General features: G+C 41.4%; 3 protein-coding genes across 5 annotated transcripts; 2 read left to right on the top strand and 1 right to left on the bottom strand.

The window, feature by feature from the left end:
- Positions 1-55: 55 nt before the first annotated feature.
- Positions 56-3,693, top strand: agk (acylglycerol kinase). The gene is made up of 14 exons (XM_085915282.1): positions 56-354; positions 433-472; positions 565-644; positions 725-800; positions 888-1,013; positions 1,104-1,198; positions 1,777-1,846; positions 1,942-2,021; positions 2,259-2,316; positions 2,398-2,545; positions 2,620-2,717; positions 2,800-2,870; positions 2,951-3,035; positions 3,117-3,693. The coding sequence occupies exons 1-14, from the start codon at positions 245-247 to the stop codon at positions 3,249-3,251; spliced, it is 1,272 nt and encodes a 423-aa protein (XP_085771408.1). The 5' UTR covers positions 56-244; the 3' UTR covers positions 3,252-3,693.
- Positions 3,632-9,184, bottom strand: dennd11 (DENN domain containing 11). The gene is made up of 9 exons (XM_085915281.1): positions 8,554-9,184; positions 7,706-7,805; positions 7,462-7,620; positions 7,151-7,304; positions 6,927-7,065; positions 6,675-6,806; positions 6,437-6,587; positions 6,151-6,219; positions 3,632-5,969 (listed from the first exon to the last, which is right to left on the bottom strand). Exons 1-9 carry the CDS (start codon positions 8,924-8,926, stop codon positions 5,774-5,776), a joined length of 1,473 nt encoding a protein of 490 aa, XP_085771407.1. The 5' UTR covers positions 8,927-9,184; the 3' UTR covers positions 3,632-5,773.
- Positions 9,185-9,633: 449 nt separating this feature from the next.
- On the top strand, positions 9,634-14,331 carry wee2 (WEE2 oocyte meiosis inhibiting kinase). 3 transcript variants are annotated; one of them, XR_015066481.1, is made up of 12 exons: positions 9,634-9,795; positions 10,170-10,453; positions 10,554-10,768; positions 11,143-11,200; positions 11,492-11,661; positions 12,050-12,171; positions 12,271-12,417; positions 12,580-12,687; positions 12,927-13,012; positions 13,097-13,211; positions 13,368-13,516; positions 14,006-14,154. XR_015066481.1 is itself a non-coding variant. In XM_085915037.1 (12 exons), the coding sequence occupies exons 2-12, from the start codon at positions 10,178-10,180 to the stop codon at positions 14,166-14,168; spliced, it is 1,665 nt and encodes a 554-aa protein (XP_085771163.1). In that variant the 5' UTR covers positions 9,634-9,706; positions 10,170-10,177; the 3' UTR covers positions 14,169-14,331. The 3 variants fall into 3 exon arrangements, 2 of the variants coding, with proteins under 2 accessions (XP_085771163.1, XP_085771162.1); XM_085915037.1 differs by having other exon boundaries at positions 9,634-9,706; positions 13,097-13,267; positions 14,006-14,331; XM_085915036.1 differs by having other exon boundaries at positions 13,097-13,267; positions 14,006-14,331.
- The last annotated feature ends 49 nt before the right edge of the window (positions 14,332-14,380 follow it).

Genomic DNA, 14,380 nt, shown 5'->3' with positions numbered 1-14,380 from the left:
ATTAATGTCGTTTTTCCGATCTTAGATAATGAAATACAAGCCTAAAACTGGGATCTTAATAATACTAGATGTGGAACCAAAGTTCTCGTCATTTTATGTTGAGTCTAGCCGTAATATTTTGGTGTAACACCTCCACGTTGGTGACAAGCGGTGACCGCTGCAAGTGAAGTTAACCTATTTTACGAATTAAACATGTTATAGCATTTGTTATTTTATTTGTGTGCTGTATAGACTTGACTGTTCAATGGCGCGGGTTGTGAGAGTTTTTCGGACATTGCGTAATCATTGGAAGAAGTCAACATTTGCTGTGTGCGTCCTAGCTTACGGAAGCCACTGGTTATATGGGAGACACTGGTGAGTAATAAGTATTAATCGGACAAAACGCCGCATAAAACGGTATGTGTGACTTAGGTTTTATTATGATCGTTTTAGTGACAATGTTCTGCGAAGAGATGCATGCCTGGAAGCTAGGGTAAGTCCAATAAAGTATACATTGATCATGAATTAAGTAGAAACTAAATATAACGCTCCCAAATTGATTTATGTTTTTTTATATATTGTCAGGAATTTGGACGACAAATAATAGCACCAAATGAACGTTTAAAGAAGGCTACCGTGATCCTGAACCCTGCAGCTTGTAATGGGTGAGGAAGAGACTTCTCCTTCTAAAAACCCTATAATTCCTGTGTCCTTCTGCATAATTTTTTGCATAATTTGTTCACAGGAAAGCCAACAGTTTGTTTGAAAAGAATGCTGCTCCTATTTTACACCTAGCTGGCGTTGAGATTACAATAGTGAAGGTATTTTTATATTGAAAACCTGACGTGATGTTCAGGCCACAATTATGCTGTAATTCCATATATGTGTGTGTTACTATATTCTTATAGATGGATTATGAAGGTCAAGCCAAAAAAATGATGGATCTCATGGAACAGACAGACATGCTGATAGTGGCTGGAGGGGATGGCACTTTGCAGGAAGTTATCACAGGCTTACTGCGGAGGTCAGATCAAGTAGGTTTGCCCGAGTAGTGTTGATGAATAATACTTTTGAAATGTATAAATAGTGTTTGTACTTCATCCAAAACTGGTTTATGTTCACAGGACTCATTCAGTCGCACACCAATTGGATTTATTCCACTTGGCTCGCAGAATGCTTTGAGTGCCAGTCTTTACATCCACAGTGACAGCAAGGTCAAGTGAGTATTAAACTCTTCACAATAGATCTGAAAAAGTAATAGATCATCACCATTTTACCTGTGTCACACGAATCAACTTGAGTGCCGGAAATAAGATGGTACCCGTTTAAATATACTGATCATGTCATGGTCCGAGAAGCTCGGGGATGATTGGAACGTAAATTAATGGAAGTGCAGAACTGCTCATTTACAGACATTAGAAATACAGTCAGCAGATACCTAAATATTCATGCACATGTTTAATTCCACGCTTGATGAGTAGTCAGGATATCCAAAGACCCAACTATTTGCATCCAAGCAATAAAAAGCAAAGAATTATGTGACCCTTAAAAAAAAAAAAAAAAATTACAAGATTGATCTATGGTCAGTTGTGAAGAAAATGCAAAGAATTATGTGACCGTAAAAAAAAAAAAATTACAAGATTGATCCATAGGCAGTTGTGAAGAAAATTACGGCAATTGACTTTTGGTCAGTTGTTTGATGCAGGAATCCAAAATTGAGCAAAATTATATTGATAGCTTGTTGAATAGTTTAGCCATTTTTTATTTATCTATTTTTAATTGCCTACAAATGTGCAGGGACATTACGTCAGCAACTCTGTCCATCCTGAAGGGAGAAACCGTGCCTTTGGATGTACTTCAAATCAAAGTGAGAAACCTTATTTGAATGCATTTGTTTTGATGAGAAATTATTTTCAGTCTGTGTTTTCAGAGGAATCTAAATGTTCAGGTGTATGTTTTCAGGCAGAGACAGAGAAGCCCGTCTTTGGCCTGATGTCACTGCGTTGGGGTGCTTTTCGAGATGTTTCTGCAACTGTTAGCAAGTAAGATTTTGAGTTTGGTCACTTAAGTATTTTTTGGGGATACCATTGTTCATTTTAGGGTATTTTAGTAGAGGCTCAGACAGATAACTCCAAACCATCTTTTATAAGGTTAAAGTGGCTGAATTAATCGTCATATGACAATTCTACCAAATGAAAGCACAATTTCTGTCCCCTTTACATTTATGATGTGAAATTTGTGCGTATAGCTTGAAATAAACCCAGTCACGTTTTGCATAGATATTGGTACCTTGGACCACTGAAGACAATTGCTGCTCATTGGTTTCACACCCTTCGGGTAGGTTTGTCGGTTTGCTTCAAACTTGTACTGTAACATATGGTATGGCCATCAGTCAGTCTCTGTTATAAAATGACATAGGAGTGGCCCTTACTACATGACGTCACAGTGAACTACTTGGCTCCCACACTTCGGCCGCCTGACTCGCCTCCTCATAAGCCTACCAGACCCAACCTGCTCAATCGCATTATCCGCAGACTGAAAAACTACTGGAATCCGCCTCTGGAAGGTATTGTTTAGAATACGGGTGTCCTGACTACTGTGTCCCAAGAGTACTTTCACTCTCCAATATTTTTTCTGCAGAGCCTCCAAAAGCAGAAGAACCGGAGCAATGGGAGGAAAAGAAGCTATCATCAGTCGAGCTGTTTATTCAAACACATAACAAGAACCCCGTTGAGCGCGTCAGTATAGCATCAAAATTGGACATTTGTTGACAGTTTCTCGCAATACTTGCTCTTAATTTGTCTTTATGTCAACTTGCAGCGCATAAATGACTCCATGATGATTTGTGCCGAGTCTGACAACTTCACAGTGGGCGAATTCATCACCGTCGGGTCGGTGTCACAGTCAACATTCACACAGCAAAGAATGAATGTACAAAAAATAATAAACGTTCCCTTCTTCTTCCTCACAGAAAACAAAAACACGACGACCCGTCTGTTCTCACCGCAAATTCGACAAAACTGGAAGCCAGTGCTTGCCGGCTGCAGCTACCACAGGTCACATCAACAAACCTTCCGCTACATGTGAAGTTAAGCAGGGCATGTCTTTCAGTTGACTCTTGTGTTGTCACCCCGTAGGACACTGGCAGCTTCTTCAATATCGACAACGAGGAGTACGAGGCCATGCCTGTGGAGATAAGACTGTTGCCACGGAAACTACATTTTTTCATTAGTGCAGAGCGTCGACAAGAGCTTCTGTCACATACGCAGTGAAGAAAAACTGGAGGAGACAAAAATAACGCCCCAAAAAACAGACAGGCTTAACCACCTCACCATGTAATATGAAAACCTACAGTTTGAAATACCAGTAGTCACTAACTGGTGTCTCTCTATATCTTGTCGAAAAGAAAGATGAAATCATGTTCAGTTATATTGCATTCTCATTTCAGCCTGTATTCCATGTGTACATTGCATTAGTACTTACATTATTAAATGGCCTTTAGTCAACAGTTTTTTTTTTTTTTTATCACTTCTTCACATAGTCACACAGATAGGTGTTGGAGCTTTTTTTATGCTGCTACTTTGAACATCTACATGAAACTTCTCGGCAAAACAATAAGTAAGATGGATAGAAAATAAACCTGGACAGAAAAGACAATAAATGTTTTATTGTTATACAAAGTACAGTGTAATTAACAGTTGCTCATGCTATTGACTTCAGATGTGTTTCATGTTTAATTCCAGTGACTGTTCTTGGTATACACTACAGTCAAGTAGAAAATGTACAATGTGTGTCTCGGACATTCAGAGTGGCACATTATACAAACAGTAATTGTAGCTAATGCTGGTACGCATCGGTGAGCATCTCCACAATGAGTCTTACACATTTGTGTATTTGTGTGTATGTCAACCCACTCTTGACATTTCATGTACACCGGGAATGCAAATAATCTTGGCTGCTGAAAAGTAAATAGACTGGTCCAAGGCAACAGAGCATTCATATACTTATATATACTATACTTAATCGCATACAGTATAACAGTGACTCATTGTCATAAGTCCTATTTCCTTAAGGCCCCGTTTAAAAATAAACAAAGCTTAAGTTTTTGTTCTTTTAAATATGTACAATACAAATTGCACTTGATGTTTAATAAACCAACCTAGGAAGCATGGTGTCAAACCACAATAAAGCTGTTTCTGGCATCCTTCTAAATTAGTAGTTCCTCGCTTGGATAGGGGTTAATTATTGAGACGTTTGAGAACCACTTCTGTGAATTTATATTAGCCCCAGCCTTGGTGTTCCAACATGGAACAAAATTATTGGAGACTGGCACTGGCGATGGATTACTTCCACAGTGTGCTAGCAGTGTTCAAACACACTTGATCCCACTCCAGACTTGGATTTATTCAAAGAGATGGCGATGAAAAGAGAGAAGCGGGGGAGGTTTTTAATTTTGTGAATTTCAATGAGGAAGAGTTAAAGCTGCTGCCTAGCATCGCAATACAAAGAGAACTTTGTCACAGAGACACAAGGCAGGAGGAGGATCTCCTCTGCGCTCCATCAAGGACCCTTCATTCAAAAAGCTCTGAGAACACAGAGAAGCGGATGAACAGCTTCAACAGTGTTTCAGTAACAACACACAAATCCCCTTAAAGTGTCAGAAATGAGGGTCCCATAGAAGTCTATTTCTCTCCACCCAGATGTAATCCACACTAACGTATGCCATGGGGCCAATCATTTTCCCTTAGAAGTCAAGTGTGAATTCGAAGAGATCTCAGAAATGTTGTTGAGGACTCGAATGCAAATTGATACATCATAGCAAACTACTAATGTAGTAAGCAGGACCGTGGATGACATCACAGCATTTTTTATGGAATAGAATTCTGTCACTAACCGCGTCATCATAATTTTCTCCATAAAATCACGTCTAGTGACCATTTGGTAATACGATGGTTCATATAGCCAATTTTGGTGCAGCTGCTCAATTCAGCCTGTGATCGATTCGAGAAGAATGGAGTTAACTCCCCCCCCCCAATCTGCAGACTGTTGCGTGTGCTAATACAAGCATTGCTTGTCTCTCAGCATTCACACACTTCTGGACTCAAGAGGTACAAACAGTACAAATACAAGAGTACCTTTGAGTCACAGTAACAAAACATTGTACCCCAGGATACAATGATTTTTTTTTTCTTTTTTCTAAGCGTGTAAGATGCATGATCAGTGTGACAAATAGTCCCGTGGCAACCGGCGTAAAAAGATGCAGCATTCATAATAACGTGTCATAGAATCACATTCATTGAGAACCTAACTCAAGAAGAAGGTGCCAAAATGTGAACGATTTACGAAATCATGTGAAAGGCCCATTGCTGACAAAGACTATTGCTTCTTTTTTTTTTTTGTAAAGCCAAAAGAGTGGTCAACGCTCTCACAAATGGACAAGCATCACAGCAGAATGATAGACAGTCCAATTCCATTCCAGTGCAATTCACTGATTGGTGCACAGGGATGCATCGCTCACACCGTAATATTATCCAGTGTTGGGGGAAACACAAACAAAAAGAGTACAGTAATAAGATGGCTAAAAGAGCACAGCACCATCAACCAGGACTGAGTCCATTCCACTTCGACAGCCAGATGACACAATAAACACAAACGAAAACAAACACCGACAATGGAAGAGCAGGCAACAGATGAAGGCTCGGGGTGTAAGTAGTGTCTCGGTGTTTGTGTTTGTTTGTTTGTGTGTGTGTTTCTTAAAGTCACCGCCGACTGGTGTAATCCTGCATTTCCAAGGCTAGTGGCAGCAGAGGTTATCTACAACCAGAGTGACGTCAACACCGTACATCTCCAGCAGCTCCACCAGGAAGCAGCGATCGCCCTGGGGATCCAGCCCCATGGCTCTCACATGCTCCGCCGTTAAGGTGGGATCGGCACTACCCGCAACCTCGGAAAGGATCTGGAAGATGCGGTTATTAAGCTCCATGAAGAACCTGGAAGAGGAATAAAGGTTCATGGTTATAAAAATGCATCAAGGAGATAGTGGTACAAGTTATAGGTGACATTAATGATGGAGAAAAAAAATATTTATCTTGGTGTCATTTTTTTCAGATAGTTGGATACACTTTTTATGTCCACTTTTGCATTCTTTAAGTAAACTTTTCAAACACTTACACAATAAAAAGATCTTCCTCATTTGACGTACAGTCTCCATCCACTTCTTGAGAATACAGCAACATTTGCCTGGAAAAATGATTTGGTTGTGAAATCATGTACGTACTTTCCATACATGCAATTCCTGATTACACTGAAACTTGTGTTAAAAAAAAAAAAAGAAAGCGCCATAATATTGATTCAATGCATCTTTAATTATTTCAGTGTATCAAATAATGCATAACTAAATCAAATTGAAAGCCTCCCTATCGTGTTGCTCAGTATTACATTACACAGTGTCGCATACCTCTGTTCGCTCAGTTTCCTGTATCTCTCTTTATCTGCAGCATTCAATCGCAGCAAGGGCAGTAAATGGCTCCTGTGTGTTTTCACATTTTGATTATCAATGTACAGATCGTGCAAATCCTTCTTGTCTTCAAAAATCTTCTCTGTGGTGCCTAAAAGCATAGGTGGATAGGTTATTAATATCGATTTCAGATTCAATTGACCATACATACACTTATTATCTGTCAAGGTGCACTCACAGGCTACATATGACATCTCTGTTTCCAGTGTAGGGATGTCAGCTACGTTGATGTAAAAGAAAGGTCGTAATTCAGGCACAGACACTCCGATTCCAGGTAAAGAGACATTGGCCAGGCTGCAACAGCAGTAAACTGAGACAGAAAGAGGATTCCATGAACCATCTGTCGCCATTTATCATGTTATTCCTTATGTAATGACAAATGCCACGTAGACAGAACTCAGTCAAGCATTCGAAGTTCCAGCCGCCACACCTCTATAGCAGACCACACCGACAGGTGGCGGAGAGAAGATGAGGAGACGCTTCCGAAGCAGTGCAAACTTCCACAGAACCATGATGTGCTCCCCGAAAAACTGGACGAACTGGGACATGCAGCCGGCCGGGTGAGTGATCTGCGCAAAGTCAACAATATTTCAAGATGCTGCGGAGGATTAACACAGGAAGGAGACTTGCACTGTTAGATGCAATGATGCATACCTTCATTTCTGGATGCATACAGCGGTTGATGGTGGTCACACTCCAGGTAGGGCAAGCAGTGACTAGGCCGTTTGCTGTCGGTGGAAGGATGGCCTTCTTGTCTTCATAGAAGGCCTCCAGCGGGGAATAGCGGTATGGATTCTTTAACTGGAGTCTAGAAAGTGATTGCAACGTGAGATGATGAATCCATCTTGATGTAATGCTACGGAAACAAAGCCAGTAGGTAACTGGTCTTCATTTCATGATTGTTTCGGGGATGAGGATCCAGAAGGCTTTCCTGACTTTTCTTTTCAACACACAGTATGTCTTACCTGACTTGGTTCTCCAGGAAGTGCATGTAGCGGTAAAGCAGCGTGTAGGAAGGAGACAGAATTCCTACAGACTTCATCCGGGCTCCCCGTTCCAATTCGTTGTCCACAGGCATGTTAGCGAAGCAGGCCAGCCCAAAGTAAGAGCCTTTGCGGAAATATCTACCAAGGACACACAAGGATCAGGAGTGAGCGTGGAAATATAAGTGCAATGATAACACTTAGTGAAAAAAAAGGGGGTACATACACAAAGTCATTCGTAATCCTATGAGAACCACTGGCCATTGCCTTGAATTCAACTCCATCCAGGTTAATGTCATGAGGTAAGCACCACTCGACCATGTTCCCTGCCATGGACATACAATACACACGGTTAGATGTGTCGTCATGTTCACTACTATACTTTCATCATGAACGCTTCCTCTTATTCAATCAGTTCTAGTGGTAGGAAGAGGTCAGGCCTGGCGGGAAAGCGGTGACTCAGCTAATGAAATAGACTCCGTGAAGAGCTGGGCTGGGAAGTGACAACATTACAAACAAAGTGAGAACAAGCCTAATATCTGACTGAGACTTGCACCTGGCTATACGAATGATGTATGGCGATTGGGTATTGTTATCATCATAATATTGAAAAGAAAAGAAAAACCCGGACATAATAGTGACATTGATATATCGTCCCACCGAGACTGCTCATCCATGTGTGTGCATTCGTGCCTTTCATCTTATGACTGCCCAAACGTTTTCCTCCAAATGCTGCATATGGAAAAATCGAAAGATGAAAAGGCCTCTTTGATGCACTCTGATTATTTTTTTAAAAACATTCTAAAATAATCCATCATTTTAACTGAAGATATGAAGGACAGACCGTTTTGGCTTTTTCAGGCTTGATTATTAGTAGTCAAAGAGGCTGATCACTTGTATTTGGAATGGACATTCATACAAATGTAGGGAAATATTGGGGATCAAAACCGTCTTATTGTTTGATGAACACATTGACCTACTATGTTACTGTATTTCAATGTAGGCCATTGTAGTGGTATTTACTAAGTTTGACACCAAGTGTTTTAGAGAATTATAATGCTGAGTCTTCCTTACCTGACCGTGTATTAAAGGTGACGACAAACACAGCCACGATGTGATCTTTTTCCTCCCACTGATCTCTCACTGTCACATCCGGGAAGGGAGGAACCTGACCCTGCATATGGCTGGGACGCTTTTCCCGGCCCATCGGGCTTCTCTCCCGGCCGTCAAAAACAGCTGTCGGGCAGCTGATGACGGTGCAATTGTCGTTCCTCCTGCCAATCTCTGTCACCTGAAGACACACTGGAGTTGAAGTTTTTTTCCGCGACGTCACATCTCCCTTTTCCTTGGGCGCCGCAGGTAGCGACGGAGCCGCCTGGTTCGGGTCGGACGACGGTGGGATCTCTTCCCAGTCCAGTAGCGGGGCTTGGTCCGACTGCTCGACCATGGTGCCGCTGCCGTCGACGGCTGGCAGGCCGAGAAAAAGAATATTCACTTATTTGTCGTCCACGCGAATCGACGAGGCTAGAACTGCGTCATGGTTGCCCCTGGCTTGCAGTGTTGTTTTCTTTTCATTTGGGAGCTTGTCACATCAGTGATGGGGCGGAAGATCCGCCTGCCTGCTCTCTCTCTCTCTCTCTCTCTCTCTCTCTCTCTCTCTCTCTCTCTCTCTCTCTCTCTCTCTCTCTCTCTCTCTCTCTCTCTCTCTCTCGCTCTCTCTCGCTCTCTCTCTCTCTCTCTCTCGCTCTCTCTCGCTCTCTCTCGCTCTCTCTCTCGCTCTCTCTCGCTCTCTCTCTCTCTGTGTTTTGTTGACGTAACCACTTCCGCCCACGTGCCCACATTATCGGCCCCACTTGGTCTATAGTGTGACCTAATTTGGTTCATATTTAATCCTGAACCCGCTCGCTCGCTTTCTGCTTGAAAAGAACGACCATGTCGTGCACATTCATTGCAAAACATTACAAAACATGCAATTGTCGATTGATTTTTTTTGCGCATCATGAAAACATGATTCACACAAGTTATAAAGACTACATGGTTTTTATTTAAAAATAATAATAATAATCAAAACAAACCAACAAACAAAAAGGTTTGCAAACACTAGGTTCGGTTTACAGATGACGTGTTCAATTAAACATTAACCCGGTGACATCATTTATTTAAACAGGAAGTAATTTGCATATGAAGCGCGAAATTCAAGCGTGGTAGTGAGGAAAGTGGGTCGTTCGTGAGTATACGTGATAAATGTACATCAAAATTCAGGGGTTATACGACGTTTTATGAACTTAATAAATAGATTAACGATCGGATTAGCAGGTAAATATTCGCCCTTGGGACAAATGTTACTAATTCCGGTATTGACTATAGCCCAAAATGTCGCATAACATAATGTGCAAATGATAGGATAGGATGCACGCAATGTGTTTGTAAAATTGATGATTGCTACATATGTCGATCTAAACTTTTTTTTATTTTTTATGTATAGTTGGATAAATTTAAGATCAACTTTATTTTTATAAAAGGTTTTGGTCACAGAAAATGCTTACTTAACATTATTGGAAGTGAAGACAGTTTGAAATTTTGATACTTCAAGAATCATGATGTAGATCCCTATAATATACTTAAAACGCATGAAGATATGTCAGATTTAGTTGGCTGCCAGATGTTTGACAACTGTGTTGTAAATGAAGGCCCCAGCATGGCGAATTTGTTCGATGAGATCTCCCAGCGGCTGGATTTCTCCAGTTGTGGAAAGGACGGCAGTGACAGCGGCAGCAGCAGCAGCAGCGACATCAACTCTGATGACTGCACATCTAGGATTCAAAGTCCCAGCAGCCCTGCGTGCAGAACACCCAGGGTGCAGCGCCACCGCAGTCGAAACAACGCCATATCTTCACCTTTGAACTGTACCAGCCCCATTCCTTACGCCACTTGGAAGAAGTTGAGGCTTTGTGACTCCCCCAGCACTCCAAAGGTAGGGCGAGTCACTCCTTCCCTCTTGTAGCATTCAATGTAGTCTATCAAAATACATTCGTAATGCCAAGTTGTCATCCCTATTATGCAACCCCCCCTAGAGTCTGTTGTCCAAGTCATCGCAGCCTTTTTCCAGCACTAAAATAAATCGACAACCGAGGACCCTGCGTTTCGCCTCGGCTGTTTCAAACCTCATCCGGGTGCCTTCAGTCAATGTGAACCCATTCACCCCCAATTCCGAGAACAGGTTCAGTGAGCAGCAGCGGCAATGGAAAGGTTGCTGTAGGAGTGATACTGATGCAGACTATGGACACAGGTAAAGTCTGTGGAATTTTAAATCCAATGCGTAAAGAATATTTGTCCAATTACTTTTGGTCCAGTATAAAGTGGGAAACATAAATACAAAGTGTTTTAATTCCTTAACTGTTTGCATATTGATGATTCAGCCAATTTCCTCTGTGGTTGAACACTGTTGTGAGACACCGGTTTTTAATGTGTTAATTTTAAGAAAGAAATTCTCTAAAAATAATAAAAACTATTTTAATCAGATTCAACTGTTGCCATCAACCTTAATTAACTGCAAAGGGAATCCTAAAATTCACAATCGTCAAAGCGTAAGAATTAGCCAACTGTATTATGAATACAAAAAAAATGTGTCAAAACAATAATCAACTATATTTTGTCTTTTAGAATAAAACACAGCCTGACATCATCAGAGGAGGATGACGAAGCCTTCCTACCACCAAAGGTACAAGTATTTTTATCTCTGACTGCACCCCCCCCCCCCCATCGAAAGCTGCGTCATCCTTGGCTGCCTCCTCCATTTTTTTGCTTTCCAAACTGACATGCCTCCAATTCACCTTCCGGAATTCCTTAGCGGAATTTTTGACGGAATTGTGGATTACTATACATGGTAGCACAAATGACAAATCTCCTCCTGGCTATTACCAAATGAAAGATTCAGCATGATGACGCAGGTTCTTTCTTTAAAGATGCTTTGTCCTTCTGTGTGTGTGTGTGTGCTTGTGTGTACACTCAGAGGCAAGCTGTCCAAGCCCTCATGTTGTCACGGTACGAAAGTGAGTTCCTGGAGCTGGAACGTATCGGCGTGGGTGAGTTTGGAACCGTTTACAAGTGTGTGAAGAGGCTGGATGGTTGCCTGTACGCCATCAAACGATCCCGACGGCCCCTCGCAGGCTCTGCAAACGAGTGAGTTGGCGGCACGGCACGGCACTGCTGAGATTTTACCTGGCTCCTGTTTGTACGCAGTGTTTCCATTTACAGAATGGTCCAGCGAAACTAACCTATTCTTTGCCCTCCACCTGTAGTATGTTCTCACAGCACCTATGAAAGTCATATCTTATTTGAAGGGAAAGTCATACTACTCGATTAAAAGACAGAAAACATTAATTATACTCATATATGCATATAGTATTTTCGAGACTTTACCTCCGCTGTATGTTATATGTAGTGTTCACTAAATTGTCTCACAGATGTCAAAGCTTTGATTTGCTCTTTTTACGTTTTCTAAACTTATAATACATATTGATTGAGCAGCAGAATTGGATTCAATGCGTAATACCTCATGTCCTCTTAGGCAGCTGGCTCTTAAGGAAGTGTATGCACATGCAGTTCTTGGCCACCATCCCCATGTGGTTCGCTATTATTCTGCGTGGGCCGAGGAAGACCACATGATTATTCAGAATGAATACTGTAATGGTAAGGTGTTTGTTTTTTTTTTTACTTGATTTTAAGTTTAAAACTGTATCTGCATATGTGATTTAGCTCATGTCACACCCTTGTTTGTGCTTGAGCTAGGTGGAAGTCTCAGTGATGTCATCAAGGTAAAGGAGATGAATGGGCAGATGTTTTCTACAGAGGAGTTGAAATATTTGCTATTGCAAGTGTCTATGGGTCTGAAGTACATCCACAGTTTAGGACTTGTGCACCTGGACATCAAACCGAGTAAGGTTGAATTTTCTTACACTATCTGTGTTATGTCAAATCACTAAATTAACACATTTATTCATGAATGAACACAAGAGTTGTATAATTTGATGTTCATCCAAAATAGTGCAGTTTTGGTTAACCTTTTTTCCCCCCTGTAAATTTCCTTTGGATCTTTAGGTAATATTTTTATCTGCCAGAGAACTGTCTCAAGCACAGCAGGTGAGATGGAGAGTGAGGAAGAGGAGGATGAAGGAAACCACCCAGCAGGAATTGTGTACAAAATTGGTACGAATGATGATCGATGAATGACTCGTGGTACATTTCCACTACAGGAATTACGTCGGCCCATTGAGTATTTGGCCCATGGGAACTATGACACGATTTAGTTCCAGTATAATTTATCTGGTCCAGAAGAACAATTTGCAAGTGCAGTAAGGCTGTCAAGAGGTTCAGGAACTTAACGAAAAGTTTGTGTAACTTCAGGCAGAGCGTGGCTTAAATATGTTATCGTGAATTGTCAACAGGGGATCTGGGTCATGTGACATCAACCAGTAATCCTCAAGTTGAGGAAGGGGACAGTCGCTTTTTGGCCAAGGAGATTCTTCATGAGGTAATACGAAGCCCATAAAAATAATCTATTGGACACATTGTAGAGCTTTCTAGTTTTTTTATGGACATCTTTTATATGCACCAGAACTACACCCATCTTCCCATGGCAGACATCTTTGCTTTGGGACTTACCGTGCTGTTAGCTGCAGGGGCTCCACCAATGCCCAGAAATGGAGACGAGTGGCATCGGCTCCGAGAGGGTAACCTTCCCATGCTTCCAAGAGAGCTATGTGCTCCTTTAAGAGACCTGCTTCTGGTACCTCTTACTTTGTAAAGCTTGGCTGAGTTGATGTTGTGGAAAAACACCTTGTACAGTCAAAACTTGACCTTTTTTTTTTTTTGCATCTTTCTTTTAGTTGATGTTGGATCCAAATCCCACCAAACGACCCTCAGCTAAGGAGCTTTGCAAGCACAGCGTTTTAAGACAGGAGAAGACTGGAAGACTGGCGGCACAGCTGCGGCGTGAGCTAAACGTAGAAAGGTTCAGGACAGCCATGCTTGAAAAGTAAGTAAGAAAGAAATACACATGAGTTAAGCTTCATTCACACTGCAGTTCCAAGTTTTGATTTCCAAATGAATGCTCTTATCTAATTAAAAGATATATCTATGTCTTAACATTTAAAATGATAATATTTATCGTGGCCTTCTTGACATCATTGCTATGTACTTCATTTTTATCACAGAAGTGAGGTCACATTATCAAAGTGCACCATTAAATACGACCAGCAGATGTCACTGTTGTCATGCATCGCTTTTGTATTTTGATTGCGTTCTTAACTTTTTTTAAATGTATGATCAAATCAACCTGGAGATAAGCAGATATAGGTCATGTGAGACAAAGGTGAAATCTGCTTCAAAAACCGTCCCAAACAAACTTCAGCTTTGCTACCTGAAACAATGGATCAGGTCATCTTTTATGTATGCCAACAGATAGTCTTGCTGACCCTGATGTGCCACTATTGGGACTTTTGACAACATGTTTTTTTCTTCACAGAGAGCTCCAAGAGGCACGTCAGGCCGCTCTTCCCCCCATGAGCCCTCTGCCTGACTTGAAACTTCCTGAAAATTCAGGGTCACTACCGAGATCTGGGAGAAAACTTGTGGGTAGAAAGACTGCACGGTCCATGAGTTTTGGTTGTCCAGGGTATCAAGTGTGATGGGTGGAAGCCCCATCAACAAGCTTGTCCATTGGTGTGCATGCAACCATTTTGCTAGTTCTGAAAATAAGTGATTGCAATCACTTGGCAAGTGCTAGTTAAACCACAGTGTTCTTTGCTGTTTTTTAATTATTTTTTTTTGACTGTGAATAAACATTTTAAGAATGAACTTTTTTGCTGATTCTTCTGTTTGTTGAAATATTGAAATGAAC

The sequence above is a fragment of the Syngnathus leptorhynchus genome, chromosome 6 (genome assembly GCF_054491065.1).
Source record: "Syngnathus leptorhynchus isolate UIUO chromosome 6, UIUO_Slep, whole genome shotgun sequence".
Taxonomy (NCBI): domain Eukaryota; kingdom Metazoa; phylum Chordata; class Actinopteri; order Syngnathiformes; family Syngnathidae; genus Syngnathus; species Syngnathus leptorhynchus.
Note: the sequence above shows the minus strand (reverse complement) of the source record. Positions and strands in the feature narration are given on the sequence as shown.